The 16,817-nt window shown below is 36.3% G+C and overlaps 1 protein-coding gene across 1 annotated transcript; it reads left to right on the top strand.

The window, feature by feature from the left end:
• Window positions 1-639: 639 nt before the first annotated feature.
• Window positions 640-14,627, top strand: kissr2 (G protein-coupled receptor 54). Its single transcript, NM_001171825.1, is given in 5 exon segments — window positions 640-1,070; window positions 8,326-8,450; window positions 9,855-9,990; window positions 11,690-11,928; window positions 14,064-14,627. Coding segments are annotated over 5 exon segments (1,110 nt in total). The 5' UTR covers window positions 640-835; the 3' UTR covers window positions 14,439-14,627.
• Window positions 14,628-16,817: the final 2,190 nt, after the last annotated feature.

Here is a 16,817-nt window from a genome sequence, read left to right as displayed (position 1 = left end):
CAAGCATTCTGAATGATAGATCCTATATACCTGAGCATAAAACAAATTAGATCATTCTTTATAATGACCATCCTTTATTTATATAGTGACAGTATGTTAGGTAGTGCTTTAAAGAGATTTCTCATCATTCATATCTGGCTCTACCCTATGGAGCTTATAATCTAAGATTCCTACCTCAGAATATATACATACACATTAAGGAAAATTCATCAGGTGCCAATTAACCCCAATTAACCCAGGAAACGTATTAATGGGTACTAGTTTAGGGAATGTTGGATTAGGTAGATACTACTGTTCTTTTTTGTTAGCTCATGTGTGATGAGCATGACAAAAGGTTCTATCCATGCTAAGCCAAAAAAAAAAAGAAAACATGACAGTAACTGGGATGTGCTTTGCTGCCTGGCAACTGTACACCAAGGTTTTTTCTTTACCCCGCAGATTCCACGTGCTGCCATTTGCACTATAAAGCACAGAATAGAGACTTACCAGTCACTTCTGAGCTGTCTGGGGAAGCAGAGCGTAACCTCTTTCAGTCCTGAAAATGCACAGTCCTGAAAATGTCAAGAGGACCAATCCTTAAAGACACTGGAACGCAGTAAGTGAATTAAACATGGAAGGAATTTTATTATCTCATCTGCAAATCTTTTTTGTAGGGAATTAAGCATTTTTACTCCAAAATCCAGTATACAAATATGGGTGTTTCTCTGTAAAACAAATCTTGCTGCAAAGAAGAGCAAATCCTATTTAGCCTTTACGCTGCAGCTGGGCTCCTTAACCTTTTAAAACTTCTGCCTCCTACCTGTTGATGGCTCTCGAAGAAGAAATACTCGATGAGATGCTGAACTTGTCCTGGGGGACAATAAACAGCAGCATGTTGGGGGATGTAAACAGGACCAATGAATCCCTGGTGAACCGGACTGAGACTGGACCCCCACCATTCTTAACTGATGCCTGGCTGGTGCCTCTTTTCTTCGCCTTGATCATGTTGGTTGGGCTAATTGGGAACTCTCTTGTTATTTATGTCATCTCCAAACACAGACAGATGAGGACTGCCACCAACTTTTATATAGGTAAGCAAAAGCAATTGAATATATATGTGTGTAGAGAGAGAGAGAATGGCAAATACATTTGGAACACTTGTGTTGAGACTGTAGGAACTTAAGGCTGTATACATTACATCTCACCAGATACACCAGATAACTCTTTATAGAACCAACATAAACAGGTTGTTTGATTTTTTTGATATTTTTACAGGAGCACACAAACATGTTGCTTGTATTTAGACATTATTTACAAATGTCTAAAATGCAAAGTACAAAGTATGGAGACATGGGAGTCCAGTGCTGGAACCTGGTGTGTCAGGATGTTTCCATTAAACTTAATGGGGGACGGCAGAGCATGATGATGATTTGTGATATTTATTCTTAAGATTTAATGCTATGCTGTATGCAGCTATAATTGTACAATTGCTAACATAAGACTGCTAAGAGTAGGTGACGCAAGCATTACTATATAACTCATAGCAATATCCAATATCTGCAAATCTATATCAGACCCTTTATTTGACAAGTACAGCACATAAAACAGCAATAATCCAATAACATTTATGATAAATGCAGGTATTCTGTTCCTGGGACATGTTGTTCTCCAGTAAGTACAATCTGCTGTTATATACGTGTCTGCACTTCCAATAACCTAATAATATCAACTTGCAAATAAAGGCAAAATCTTTTCTCTCTATTACACTATGTAGGGATTAGTGCGGTGAATTAGGTCAGTACCAGGAGCGGTGTGTGTGATTGCAACATTTATTTTATGTGCACAATATAAAACATATAGCTGAACAGGCTTGTTAAATTGAGGGCAACTTTAAGTGATATGAAGATGAATATTTATGCCCCAGAGTAGCTTAAGAGGATTTTGATCCTGACAGCACACATTGGAATTGAGCCCATGTCTCACAGCAACAAACTGCATATAGACACTGATGCTCTCTGGCGGGGAATGGAAATCTAAACAAATTATATGGACAGATGTTTGAATAATTTACATCACTCCTTATCCCAGTGAAGTTTGAATTCTAATTTCCCTACAACACATTTTTTATCTGGAGCCAGCTAACCTACTAGTGTGTTTTTAGATTGTGGGGTGAAGCTGATGCACCCTACTAAATGTAAATATGGGTGCGCATATAAGCTGCAAGAAGAGTTGCCGTTATTGAATTGAACCCAAAACCCTAGCAATGTGAAGTAGCAATGCTAACCAGTGTGCCATCATGTCACTATTTTATTTCTTTAAATATTTCTGAATTTTATTTATCAATGTATTTTGTTAACAAATATATTCATGTAGAGTGTCCATTGAAACCTCTTTTTCAGTTTTACATATGCTAAAATTATTTGTTATAATAAATTAATGGATAAAATCACAAAAACCTCTAAAACCATGAATTAAATAAAGATTATTACAATTTGCCAAGGACAGCTCCCTTTCACTTCTACATTACCTTACCAGCAACATCTTGTATAAGTGTTTTTTGTGTTTTTCACACTTAAGAATTTATGAATTTTTCATTGTTTAGAGTAATAAAATTCAAGTAAGCAGTTATTAGTATAATTCATGATTTTTACCTCTAAGACAAAAAGACAAAAATACAAATGTTAGTAAATTGGCCCCTTTGTCTCAGTCAGGCCAAAAAAAAAGTTTTTCACTAAAACTTTCATGTAGCAGTTATTGGCAGATATTCCTTCCCAGGAGGATCCTCCTTCTGCTTCAAAACTTTAGACGTTTCAGATTTTTGGCGCTGTTTTTTTGTGCAACAATTCGGAATAGTCTGTTTTCAAAACTGAATTTCCATAATTTTTCAACTCCAAAAGCCTCCAAAGCCCCCTCCACCCAATATACATGCCACTTCCCCACCCAAGGAATTGTGTCAGTATTACTAAGTAAGATCATCAACGTCTCTCTGTAGGCTTCACACAAGCCCCTGCCAGCCCAGCAGTATGTCCAGTTATAGTGGGGTGTGTAGCTGCAGAAACAGCCTTTATTTATTGGGGAACAGAGGTCTCTGCACTCCATCTCTTTCTATGTGCCGGGTGCAAAGTGCCCATTTTTTGCATGCTGCCCTGCACATAGTAAATTAATTTTTAATATGTCAGCATCCATGCTTGACAATAAACATAACCTGTTGATAAATAAGGATTTATATTCAAAATATGGCAATGTGTTTCACTGATTTTTTATAGAACAATTAAGTGACATCTTATGATACAGTATATTTCCTTTTAAATAGAACACTGGAGGGAATAAGAAAATACCTTTTCAGTGTAATATTTGTGTGAAAAAAACTAACATGCAAGCTGTATATTTTAGGTGATTTTCCTAATATTGCCACTGGATGGAGACATATACAAGGGCTGCACAAAAGTTTAGTATATAGATTATTTCTCAGGACTTCCTCAACTTCCTTAGCCTTGCTGGTGGAACTAGAATGTACAGTATAATGTATATGGCATCTCATTTTATTTCCCAGAACAATTGTGCCAATTTTGGCAGCTCTGTAATTACCTCCATTAGGATGATACAAACATGTCCTTGTTGTTTTGTAATGTGAATTAAGGCAGAACTGAAAACACCAATCTAAATTTTGCTGTTCCTTTATGTTAGATGAGAGGCATAGGGGAATGCATTCCTCCTGTTTATCTGAACGATACATAATGCGGGATTGGTGTCCTATTATACCAGCATAATAGCTAACTTGTTTGAAAGAGGAGATATTATGTTTAAACATGGATAATATGCCAGTTATCAGGAGAAAATGTTTATAATTACTCATCTTATTTGAATGGTATGGATGTGTAAGCAGAAGTGTATAGCTAAAAATAAAAACCACTACAAAACAGCCCCCTCTAGGCCAGTGCATGTGAATGTGTGACATTTGAAACACTAATACATGAATTTAGCCCACTGTATCCTCCCACCACTATTCACAGTGTGTACACAGGGAACATTCAGGCAGCACTCTCTGGCTCGAGGGTTATGGGCCTTGCTGTATATGGGCAATTTCCTGCTCCTTGTTTCTTTTTCAGTATTTTTCAGCTAATACTCTTTGATATTAATATCCTATTAATCCCAGTATCGGTTTTCTTCTTCTACCCTTGAACTTATATGCCCCTGCAGCTTGTAGAGTGCTGTTTGCTCTGTAAAGCGGATGTAAACTCTTGTAAAACATAATTCTAAACAACTTTCTAATATACAAATATTCAGTGGCTTTAAAGGTTATTATAACTGATATCACCTCCTGGTTCTGACAATGCAGCAGGTCACCTTCCCAACAGCCAATATTCAGTTGCTCACAGTTCATATGCTTGTTTGGAGGTCTATAATAAACTGGCTTATTACAAATCCTGTCCATTTTACATTTGATCCTCAACTTCATCTCTTTCAAATGGTGTAAAAACAATTGCAATACAAAGCTAACATTGTATTATTGTTACTTTTTTATTACATATCTTCCTGTCAGACCTTCTTTTGTCCATTTTCCATACTGTTGTTCAAACTACTGCTTGGTTGCTAGGGTAAAAAGCTGTGTGAATGGTAAATTTTAAGGGGTGTGTCTTATTTACACCATTATTTTGCATAACTAGAGGCCTTGCATAATCCATTAAAGTCAATGGGAAAAAATTAAAGTTCTGGTGTGGAAAAAATGCAAAAAAACCTGCAATGGAAAAACACCATATATTCACATTTTCAAGTGGCTGCTTCTGTTTACACTGGCTTTCTATACAGAGTTGCATGATTGCTGAAAATCAATGCACAGCCTAATAAATACACTGTTTTTTTTTCTGTAATGCCTTGAGCTAAGTGGTGTATTTGGTCACTCAGGCCCAGACTGGCAATCTGTGGGTTCTGGCAAATGCCAGGGGGCTGCTGTAAGATGCCCTTTACTACCCCTTTAATGGTTTTTGGAACTCCAGTACCAAAAGCCTTATTCTGTATATGGCCAAAAGATGGTAGGTTATTTTAAATGAACAATTCCATATTTCTCAAAGTTAACCCCGCCCTGCACAAGATCTATTATTACTTCTCTTTAAGGCTGTTAACTGTATTTGGTTAAGCTGCAAATTTAGAGGAATGTATGAAATGTGCTACAAAATTACTGTACAGGTATTGGACCCATTATCCAGAATGCTCGGGACCCAGGGTATTCTGTAATTTGGATCTCCATACCTTAAGTCTACTAAAAAATCAATAAAACATTAATCAAACCCAATAGGATTATTTTGAATCCAGTAAGGAATAATTATAATTTAGTTGGGATGAAGTACAAAGAACTGTTTAATTTTTACAGAGAAAAAGGAAATCAATTTCAAAAATCTGAATTATTTGATTAAAATGGAGTCTATGGGAGACAGGCTTTCCGTAATTTGGAGCTTTCTGAATATCGGTTTCTGGATAACGGATCCCATACCTGTACTACAAAAGCCTGAGAAGGCTGTGCTAGGGACCAGTGCTAGAACTAGCAAATATACAGGCACGTTTATCAAATTGAGGATTACAAATGACTAAAAAAGTGACATTTTCCCCCATTTCCTGCTTTGATCAGTGTGCCAGTTTATCAGACTGTATGAAATATGACTTTGACTGCTATGAAATTGAGCACTTAAACTCTGTTCTGTACTATGTGGTGTTAGATCTCAGAAGCAGTGCTGACTTCTAACACTAACTGAACTGAAAGCCTCAGACATTTACATACCTCCCAACATTTTAAAAATGGAAAGAGAGCCAAAAATAAATGCTGCATGCAGCGTAGTGAAATCTTTTTTTACCATGCCCATTTGTACGACCACACCCCCTAAATACCACTCCCATTTAACTAAATTTGGCAGGTTATTTAAAGTTTGAACACATTTCTGGGGGTTTTATGTGTTATTACAGTTTTGCTAAAAAAAAAAGGTGAAATTGCCCTTTAAGTTGCAAGTCTCAATTCCCCAAAGAGACCTGTTTAGCTTATTATTTACAATTGTATCTAAGAGCAGGTGTAGCTTGTTAAGATTTCTGGGCTCTCTGCCAAAAGCTACTTTTTAAATTAAGTTTGAGAAGCATTGTATCTTTTTAGCAATCAGTACAGGCGATCAAAGGGAAATGAGGGACTTTTCAGTAAAAAGAGGGACTGTCCTGCAAAAATACAGTTGGGAGGAATGCATTTAGTAAAATCCTTTTCTGCTTTACTAGGAAGTAACAGGTAATAATGATTCAACCTGGTTATTTAAACAATATTGTGGCACAGTAAATTTGTCCCATTTCCTCTAATTTTTAGTGAAACATTTAATAATTATTATAATAATTTCATCAATAAAATACAAAATGGGCCCTGCCAAAGTAACCTTCATGTCAAATAATCCAGTTATCCAAATATCTATAATTACCTAATTATATACTATATGGTATGTATTACCTGAAAACCATTTTCTGTTTTAGGGGATATTTGTAATATTATTAACACTAAACATTTTTAACGTATGTCATCTCTTGGATTTTTATTATAGAGGTGCAGAGAATAAAGAAAGAATGAAGAAATGTTTATATTTGGAAATGTTAATATATTTTGCTATGGGTCAGCCTTTTTTTTTTTTTTGAATGACTGGAATACTAACAACTGTTGTAAAAAAGAAACAAGCATTTTTCTACATATAAGAGCCTGTTGTATTGTAGCCATATTTGGCTAATGCACCCTTTTTTTTTGGATGATATCAGTTAGGCTTATATTGTACTGTAACAAATTCCATATATAGAATATTTTTACTAGTGATAAATGTGGTGATCAAGGAATTCATGGTATCACAAACCATTTTACACTCATTTCATCATGTCATGTGTTTAATTAAATGGCTAGGATAAAGCTTGTACGTGGTGGCTCAGGGGTTAGCACTTCTGCCTGCAGTAGGGTCCTCCTTGTGTACTATCAGCAAGGAGTTTGTATGGTGTCCCATGTTTTCCTCTGGGTTACCCTGGTTTCATCCCACATGCCAAAAACATATAGACAGGTTACTTGACACTTTATGAAATGTACTGAAATGTGATAAGGACCTTAGGTTGTTGGGCTGGGGCAGGGACTAATGCAAATGATAAACAATCTCTGTTAAGCACTTAAATAAGGAGAGTAAATAAATAAAAATGAATAACAACTGAGGGGCACCTATGGGTATGCACTGATTTATATACAAATGAATGATGTGTATAACTTCCCCATTGATGGTTGTTTTTATTTTTGTAATGTAATTTTTTAAATAATTCTAAAGGTCCATTGTGCATTGATGGGAAACTCTTATCTCTCATGCAGTCAGATGGATTTTCTTGTTTCCTAAAAATCCTATCCCCATAATCAATTGCAAATTTCCAGTGTATTTTGTGTTCAATACAGTTTGTTCCTAGTCCAAGTACGAGTGACATACAAATAGTATACCTTAAGAGTCGTCCGTGACCTCAGGGGGTGGGGGTACTAAGGGATGCAAGAGCTTGCCCATTTGTTCTTATTCCTAAAGCACCTCTCTGGCGTACAACTGAAATTTTTAAACCTGTTGAATTGTTTCACTCAACTACACTAATGTTTTCCTGTTGGAATGTACACACTACAGTGAAAAACCAATACTGACAGTTTTATTCTCTCTATACAGTCTATGAACAAACCTGACATTTGCTCCTCATGCAGAGCACATGACTGCTAGGCCACACACTATTGGAATATTATGACCAGTGTCGGACTGAGATGGCAGGGGCCTGCCAGAAAACCCTGGACAATGGTCCCACTCTCAAAACTTTAATTCCTCCTCTTCTCCCTCAAACTCTCTGTTCTCCTTGTCTCTTTACTTTACATACTATACTCTATTCTTCTATCCATTAAGCTTTGTTTTTCACACAGAAATAGGAAATGACCATGAAATAGGCTAAATAGTTAGAAGTAAGAGGGCCCACTGGGAGTTTTCCTGGAATCCTGGTGGGCCAGTCCGACACTGATTATGAAATAATAGGATAATTAAAAATAATTTAAAAATAATTTTTAGCCAGACAGCCAGAGAACAAAGGATTTCACTAAGATGCCTTATTAGTTAATAACACTTTCACTGAAGCAAGGATCACCAAAAAGAGATAATTATACATTTGTTTTCTTCCAGTATTTACAATACACACATACATACAAAAGAAACACTGAAACATGACAGTATATTGGCCCTTTAACTTTTTAGGTTACAAAATGTAAGTAACAAGTATTTATGTTTGGTTTATGCCATGATTCCTAATGTCTTTGCATCTGTGTGCCCCCAGCAAACTTGGCATCCACTGATATCATGTTCCTTGTATGCTGTGTGCCTTTCACTGCAACCCTCTATCCTCTTCCCAGTTGGGTATTTGGAGACTTCATGTGCAAGTTTGTAGCCTATTTACAGCAGGTAACACATCACACTGTAGAACTCTGTCCTTGTCTTTGCTGACTGTCTCTTTTTCTCTCACTTCATTACTCTTACTAATAATACAGAAGTTGTGCTTCATTTGCCTCTATACTTAAAGGAACAGTAACACCAAAAAATGAAAGTGTATAAAAGTAACTAAAATATAATGTGCTGCTGCCCTGCACTGGTAAAAGTTGTGTGTTTACTTCAGAAAGACTACTATAATTTATATAAATACGCTGCTATGTAGTATGGGGGCAGCCATTCAAAGGAGAAAAGGCACAGGTACATAGCAGATAACAGATAAAACACTATTGTATTCTACAGAACTTATCTGTTATCTGCTATGTAACCTGTGCCTTTTCTCCTTTTTTCCAGCTTGAATGGCTGCCCCCGTGGCTACACAGCAGCTTATTATATAAATTATAGTAGTGTTACTGTAGCAAACACACCAGTTTTACCAGTGCAGGGCAACAGTGCATTATATTTTTATTACTTTAAAGCTCTTTCATTTTTTGGTGTTACTGTTCCTTTAATCTGTATAATTTCCAGCATCATATAATATGTGCTGCCTTCAGAGCAAGTATAATGTAACCCTTTGCTGCTGCCCCCTGCAGCTACTAAGTATAATTATAAATTACCTAGAGTTACATAGACACAACAAAGACTGTGGAAAGATAATAATTTATAAAGCCGGGTTATATATATTACTTAAGTTAAAAAAATACTGCATAATGTAGTAAAGGTATGGGACCTGTTATCTAATACTTAGTACCTGGGGGTTTCCAGATAAGGGATTCTCCGTAATTTGGATCACCATACCTTAAGTCTACTAAAAATAACTTAAACGCTTAATAAACCCAATAGGATGGTTTCGCTGTGAATAAGATTTAATTATATTTTAGTTGGGATCAAGTACAAGGCACTGTTTTATTATTAGTTATTTTTTTTTAAAAAAAACTGTATTTTTGTTAAGCATGGTTTGACTTCTCTGTACTGTATAGGCTTATGTAAGTAAGAAAATATTTAAAAGTCTTTTTGTTAGTTTCCACATTTAAAATAAATATAAATGAAAAGAAAAATACATTTTGACGCTATTTTCCACTTACAAATGGCTTGGTTGACGAGCTATGGGATAGTCTCCTAAAAGAAGAATGATATAACTATTACAATGATGTTCTGATATAACTGTAACCTTGTTATGAGCTAAGGAGAGTATGAAAAAATGTTGGACTATTAACACATAACAAGAACTGTGTGCACATCTGTCTTGAAGTATCATTGTTATATCATTTTCAAATAAGGTATTTACAGTACAAATGATAACGATGAAAGCAAGTATTATTTGGAGAGTTTCTGCTTCTCTATTGATACAGTAGCTCTTTCCTTTATTTCTTCATCCAGGTAACAGTGCAGGCCACTTGTATCACTCTGACAGCAATGAGCGCCGACCGATGCTATGCCACACTTTACCCGCTGAGATCTCTGCGTCATCGCACCCCAAAAGTAGCCATGATTGTTAGCATCTGCATATGGATAGGTACAAACATACATTGTAAATAAAAATATCTTGAAAATTAAAGATAGACTAAAATATTGTGCCTACATAAAAGAGTATTCCCTACCCCCTGCATGTACTTAAACTATCCTCCTGCTGGTGCTTGGCCGCTGGTGGTCTGCTCCCCTGTTAGCTATGCCAATGCTCAGTAGTAAGCAGTAACTTGTGTACAAAGCATACTGCGCATATACTGTACATATTCTGTCCCATTCAGGGAACAGTCTGTAAATGTCTGTAAATGTGACAACTTCATAAAAAAATCAGACTTCTCATATTTCATGGCTGTAATTCAATCTATTTTGTAGTCAATGGAATCACAGAGTCATGTGTCCTCTGTCATTTTAAATATAGGCAGATCAACAATAACCAAAGTAGATTACAAATATATTTATGAAAATATTATATTTATGAATATTCCAAGTGAAATAAAACTGCACATGATTATCAGAACATAAAGAAATATGTCTGGGGTTATTAAAATGAAAAAAAAGCTTTCCATTAAGACTGATTTGGATCCATGCATAGTTGGGCAAATACTACGTAGCCTAATGGACAGATCTTATATATATATATATATATATATATATATATGTGCACACAAAGAACTCCAGATATTGCCTGGTTTTGGAAGCCTCCCATAGGAATCAAGGGCACTCTGCAGCTCCAACCTGGCCCAAGGAAAGTCACGATAGCGAAGGTTGAATGAGTCCAAAACTTTCATACTCGGCGCAACAATATGATTTTGTTGCACAAGGTACAAAATTGTCGCGCAAGGTACGAAATTGTCAGACAAAATACGCTCGGAGTGTTCAAACGAACGCTCGGAGCATTCGTGCATTAATAAATCTCCCCCTTAGACTAATTTTGGCTTGAATGGCTGCCCCCATGACCAAACAGCAGCTAATTTATATAAACTGTTGTAGTGTTTCTGAAGCACACACCCAGTGGCAGTATTAGTACTTTTTAGTAATTTTCAGATTAGTAGGAGCACTGTCTGCACAAATGATGCAGTAGATACTTTACACAGAATACAGCAATTTTAAATCATAGTTTAAATCATAGTTAGAACCCTTGTTGCATTAGGTCTGCATGCCTTACTACACTAAACTGAACATAAATCAGACAATTTTTAAAAAATATACCTTTTACTTTAAGTTTTTCCATGAGCCATTTATTTCATTAATTTCCAGCATGGAAATTGAATTGAACAATAACAGACTTTCATGAGTTAACAGCAGTCAACAGGCAGGGTCAGGCTGGCCCACTGGTGTACTCGAAGAAAACCTGCCCAGGCACACCAGCAGGCTGTGTGGTGCAGCGGTGGAGTGCTAGGGGGTGAAATGCATTACGCAAAAAATATCTGTGATAGAGCCGTTATTCATGGGTAGTGGTGGGTCCTTAGCTGGAGGTGGTGGAGTAAGGCCGGAGTGGTGGGCCCTTTGCTCTGGTGTTTTAGTGGGCCCCGCCTGCCCCATTCTGACACTGTCAACAGGTATTTTCAGCTTTGCTAATATTGGATGGACTATCTTCATGCAATTTTACCTTGTTGAACCAATTATAAAAGATTATTTTCATACATTACTATATACATTAGTGTTTTAAACCTATTATATACTTGTACTGAAAAGTATTCTCTCAAAACAAACGAATATAATGAACATGTCATGTCCTTTCTTAACAGGATCATTACTTCTGTCCACACCAATCATACCATATCAAAAGATTCAAAAGGGTTACTGGTATGGGCCAAGAACTTACTGCATAGAGCAATTTCCATCAGATGTTATGAAGAAGGTCTGCATCCTGTACCAGTTCCTAGCTGTATATTTGCTGCCATTACTGACCATATGTCTGTGTTACTCACTGATGCTCAAAAGGGTTGGACGGCCAGTGGTAGAGCCGACTGACAACAATTACCAGGTAAGCTATTCTCCTTTGTTTTATGCCATAGTCATTATTGACAGGGCTGATTTAATAAGAGGGCAGAAGGGACATCTGCCCAGAGCCCACCAAGTCTAACAGTCCAATTTTGTCTTATTGTACACCCCACCACTTCCACAGTCCATGCCAGCTCATGAGCAGCAACTCTATCCACACCACACCTGTCCTGGGCTGTCTGTCTGCAGTGCATTACTGTGTAGAGAGACACGGTAGGGGGTCAGTTGGTCAGGACCTCACTCCAGCACAGCTGCTTCACCGCATGCTTGCCCTGTGTATTCGGTCGGCTTCAGAGTCTTACCAAGGGCCAGAGCCAGTTATTTCAGGTTGCTTGATGTGTAACTGCATGGCAACTTTGGGCAAAGGCAACCAGTTAGTAGTCACTTCTGTGTGTCACTATCTGTGTGTCACTGTCACCACCATTATCAGAAATACTGAATAAGCCTTATTATTGCAGTTATTCAAATCCATTCCAATTTCCAGTGCACAGTAAGTCAGTCAGTATATGTCAGTCTTTTCTACAGGTATTCTGCTTGTGCAAGTATAGGTAATTGTGATCTTACTGGTGTGGGGAGTTAATAGAATGCTAATTGGCAATTTGTCAGTAATCTTACTATCATGTCTAGAGTTAATGGAGCGCTTATTGGCCATTTTTCCTGTGATTATACTGGCACAGCTGGGGTTAATATGGTAATTATCAATTTCCTGTAGTAATTATATTGGCTGATCTGAGGTTAAAATGCTAATTATCTGTTTTCAGAAGTAACTATGCTGGCATGTCTAGGGTAAATATGCATGTTATGCATTTTACTTTTGTATTTTACAATTAAAAAAACATGTCATTCAATTGTTTATACAAAAAATGTACAATATACTGTATATACTCGAGTATAAGCCGATTCAAATATAAGCCTAGGTACCTAGTTTTACCTAAGAAAACTGGAAAACTTATTGACTTGAGTATAAGCCTAGGGTGGGAAATGCAGCAGCTACTGCTAAGTTTCAATAATCAAAATAAATACCAATAGAATTACATTAATTGAAGCATCAGTGGGGTATATGTTTTTAAATATATATTTCAAAGAAAAACAGTAAACTAGCTCTGTAAGTGGAGAAGAGGGTCAACAAAAACAATATGAGTACTACCCCATGCTCATTGTGCATTGGCAAACTGGCAGCAGACACAGTCCTGGAGGACTCGTAAGGGGAAATAAGTATGGAAGCAGGCCAGGGCACTGGAGGGTCTGGCTGCGGGTGGCCTAATTTGCACACAAAGGAGAGAGGGTGCTTGTCTGGAGGGACCCATGGCACCCAACTTGAGTATAAGCTGAGGGTGACTTTTTCAGCACATTTTGGGTGCTGAAAAACTAGGCTTCTACTCAAGCATATACAGTAGTTCTTTTAACATTTTACATTATAGTCTATCTGTGTACTTCTTTACTATAACCTATTATCTAAGAGACTTCCATGCATATCTGTCTGAATTTGTCACTTATTACTAAAAATAAATCCCAGTACTGTATCTACACTTATATGAGGGTAACGTCACCGAATCATGCCAGTATGTCTTTGTGTTTTGAGCCGACCAGTTGCTACTTATATTATAATTAGCCTTTCAGTGCTCTCACAAACCCCTGACTTTATGAAGCAAGATGTAAGTTAATTTCTTTAACCAATTTAATACAGTTAATGTTGCATTATTTGTAAACCTTGTGTATGAGTAATATATGTATCAACAAATAGAAATGCTATATTTGTATTTTGCAGTCTAGACTTTTACTGCTACTCAGAGGAATCTTTTTGGCCTATTAAAAGGTGTGCTGTAAAGTATAAAGTTTCCTTGTGTAAGTCTGTATTGTAAGTCTGGCTCAGTTAAATCAAAGTGTAGATGCCACTCTCTTTTTTTCCCAACAGACTGTGTGTTCAATTTATCTTACCTTTAATTTAGTTAAAACTAAACTATAGATTATAGTTATGTATGACATGATGCTAAGCAAACATTTTCTTTCTGGAAGAATTTAGACAGTAAAAACTACCATTATATAATCATACAACATATTTAGATTTGATGGTCACTTTTCTGTTTTTCACCATCGTGTTCTTCTTCTTAATGCCAGGTCCAGCTGTTATCAGAGAGAACAATTGCTATGAGAAGCAAAATCTCCAAGATGGTTATAGTGATCGTTCTACTTTTCACTATTTGCTGGGGTCCCATTCAGCTCTTCAGCCTATTTCAAGGTTTTTACCCAGGCTTTCAAGCCAACTATGCAACGTACAAAATCAAAACTTGGGCGAACTGCATGTCCTATGCAAACTCTTCAATCAATCCCCTAGTCTATGCCTTTATGGGAGCAAGCTTCAGAAAGTCTTTCAAGAAAGCTTTCCCTTTTATGTTTCGAAACAAAGTAAGGGATGGAAGTATTACTTCTGGAACTGTGAACAATGAGATGAAGTTTGTAGCCATGGAGTCAACCAATAATGAGATTAAGTAAAAATCACATTTTTGGATTTTTTACAAGCACTTAACAAGTCGAGTTGGATGCTTTCAGGTGATCTGGTTACATTCAAGCAAAGAACTTATGATAATAGCAAGCAGGCCAGACTTGCAATCTTGCTGCTGTACCATGCTATAGACACTATTTATTGTGCACGTGGGGGCTGTTTGGACCTTTCTGTACCCGAATGTTAAAGGTCTATTTTGAATCTCAGACCTTATAGCATACTCATTTCAAATGAAACATGCTTTGGATTTTTGATGAAAATCTTTTTTGCCTTCAGTATTTTTATATCATAAGAACACAAAGTGCATAAAAACATGTACCTGTAATAAATTTTAAAGAAAATGTAACAGTAAGTAAATATGGGTTTTGGCCAGGTCCTAAGTATTTTACTTTGTAATCTGACAATCTGGCAATCTAACAGACTAGTATTTATTAGTGTGATGTTTGGTTGGTTGTGGAACTGTATTAATGCGGTTCTCAATAACATCAAGGAATTTCCTCTAATTGACATCTAGTAGACACCAATTGATGTAACAGAAGTTGCCAGGCTCGAAACAAAATAACCTTTACATATCTGTACTGTCTTGGAGTTCCAGACGTAAAAACTGCTATAATAGTTACTGATCATTGATAAGGGATCCTGCATTTTACTTTCAATTAGAAAAGGGAGCATAATTTTGTTTGTGTCTTATTGCTGAACATTCCTATTCTCTTTATGATGATCTTATCTATTACTCATGGTAAAGAAACTTAAATTCATATGGCATTTTTTGTCATATTGTCAACCACATAGTTGATTTCATGTTGGTTTCATGTGACACATATTGCCTCAATAATTTGTAGTTATTCAGCAAACTCTGTCACCAGTAGGGACACTGTTGATTTATGAACAACTAAATATGTTTAAAAATGGATGGTTTTGTATATATAGCCATAAGAATACACTAAATAAAGCACACATTTTCATATTTTTTGTGTTTGACAGTATTTAATATCTCCTATTTCCTACCAAATAGCATTCATAATCCATTACTATTCACGCGGGAAAGGGTGGAGGACTGGTAATCCACTGTGCTACTTTTTTAATGACATGACTAGAATAAAATTATGATATCATCCAAAAATATCAATGAAGCCTTTGATCAGGAGAATGGGGGGCAGGGGTATCAATAAGAGAACCAGTTTTTATAAACAATGAAGATTAAAAAAAAAATGAAAATACTAGTACATAACCCATTTGTTATATCATTCATGTTTTGAAAACAAATATTTTTTGGGAATGAAGGAAGAGAATAGGAGGGTGGAAGGGATGAAGTCATTATAACATTACTCGGTAGGAGGGTTGAAGTCATTAACATTACTGATTATAAACATTACTGTTACTGAGTATAGTTGGTACATAATAACTTTAGCAATTAGGTACGGTCAGGCCACCCACTTTTCTTTTGCTTTCCAGTATAATAGCTCTCAACCTAAGTGTTTGATCAACCCTTTAAATTAATTTGTAAAAGTTTGCAAAGAACCACCTTTGTGGGAAGCAGACAAGCAGAGTTTAAAACAGGTAAAGGAAATCTACCATCTATATGTCTGTAATTTTTTAGCCTAGTTTTTTTCCCTACTGACCCATTTGATTTTCTAAGCAACAGCGCTTGCATTGTATGAGTTGGGAGTGAAATATTAGGGGCCACAGATTTGCCAGCCCTGTTCTAAGATGATACAATGGTTGCAATGCTTGCAGCCCCTGCACATTGTACTCCATTCAAACCATGCAATTTATTGAAAATATATGAACGAAATCTACAAGATTATACAGATCATTGTCTTGGGATATTGTCTAGCTTTGTTCAAGGTGTTTTGATCACCCCTGTTAAGAAAGTTGCCCCTAAATACTTGTAGGCTAAATGGAACAAAATGATCTTTTGAATGCAGTTTGTAAACATTGTGTGACGCAGAGTAGTGGGTGGACCCATGTAAGTACTGAATTAGGCATACACATATAAAAAGCATTCATTATTGTATCACAGTCTTTTGTGTTTTGCCTTAGATGATTGATATGTATCTGTTATACCAAACATTACATATTGCTTCTGTTTGAAAGACTATTTTCTATCATTTATAAATATGCAATGACTAGAGTTCTTCAGTACAAAGTATGTATAATGCCCTCTAATGCCCTGCTGTGTTTCAAAACAACATTTATATAGGCCAGGAGCAGTTTGCTGTTCTGAGAAATGATAAAGAAAGAGCATAAAATAATCTGACATCGGCATATACAGCTATCTAAAGCACCTGAATGATACTTAAGTGCAGGTCTGAAATCATACACTTTAGTGGGGAATTCATTGAGATACCCTTTTATGTCCATCAAAT

The sequence above is a fragment of the Xenopus tropicalis genome, chromosome 4, assembly GCF_000004195.4.
Source record: "Xenopus tropicalis strain Nigerian chromosome 4, UCB_Xtro_10.0, whole genome shotgun sequence".
Classification (NCBI taxonomy): Eukaryota; Metazoa; Chordata; class Amphibia; order Anura; family Pipidae; genus Xenopus; species Xenopus tropicalis.
The sequence above is the reverse complement of the archived record's forward strand: the minus strand, read 5'-3'. Positions and strand labels throughout refer to the sequence as shown.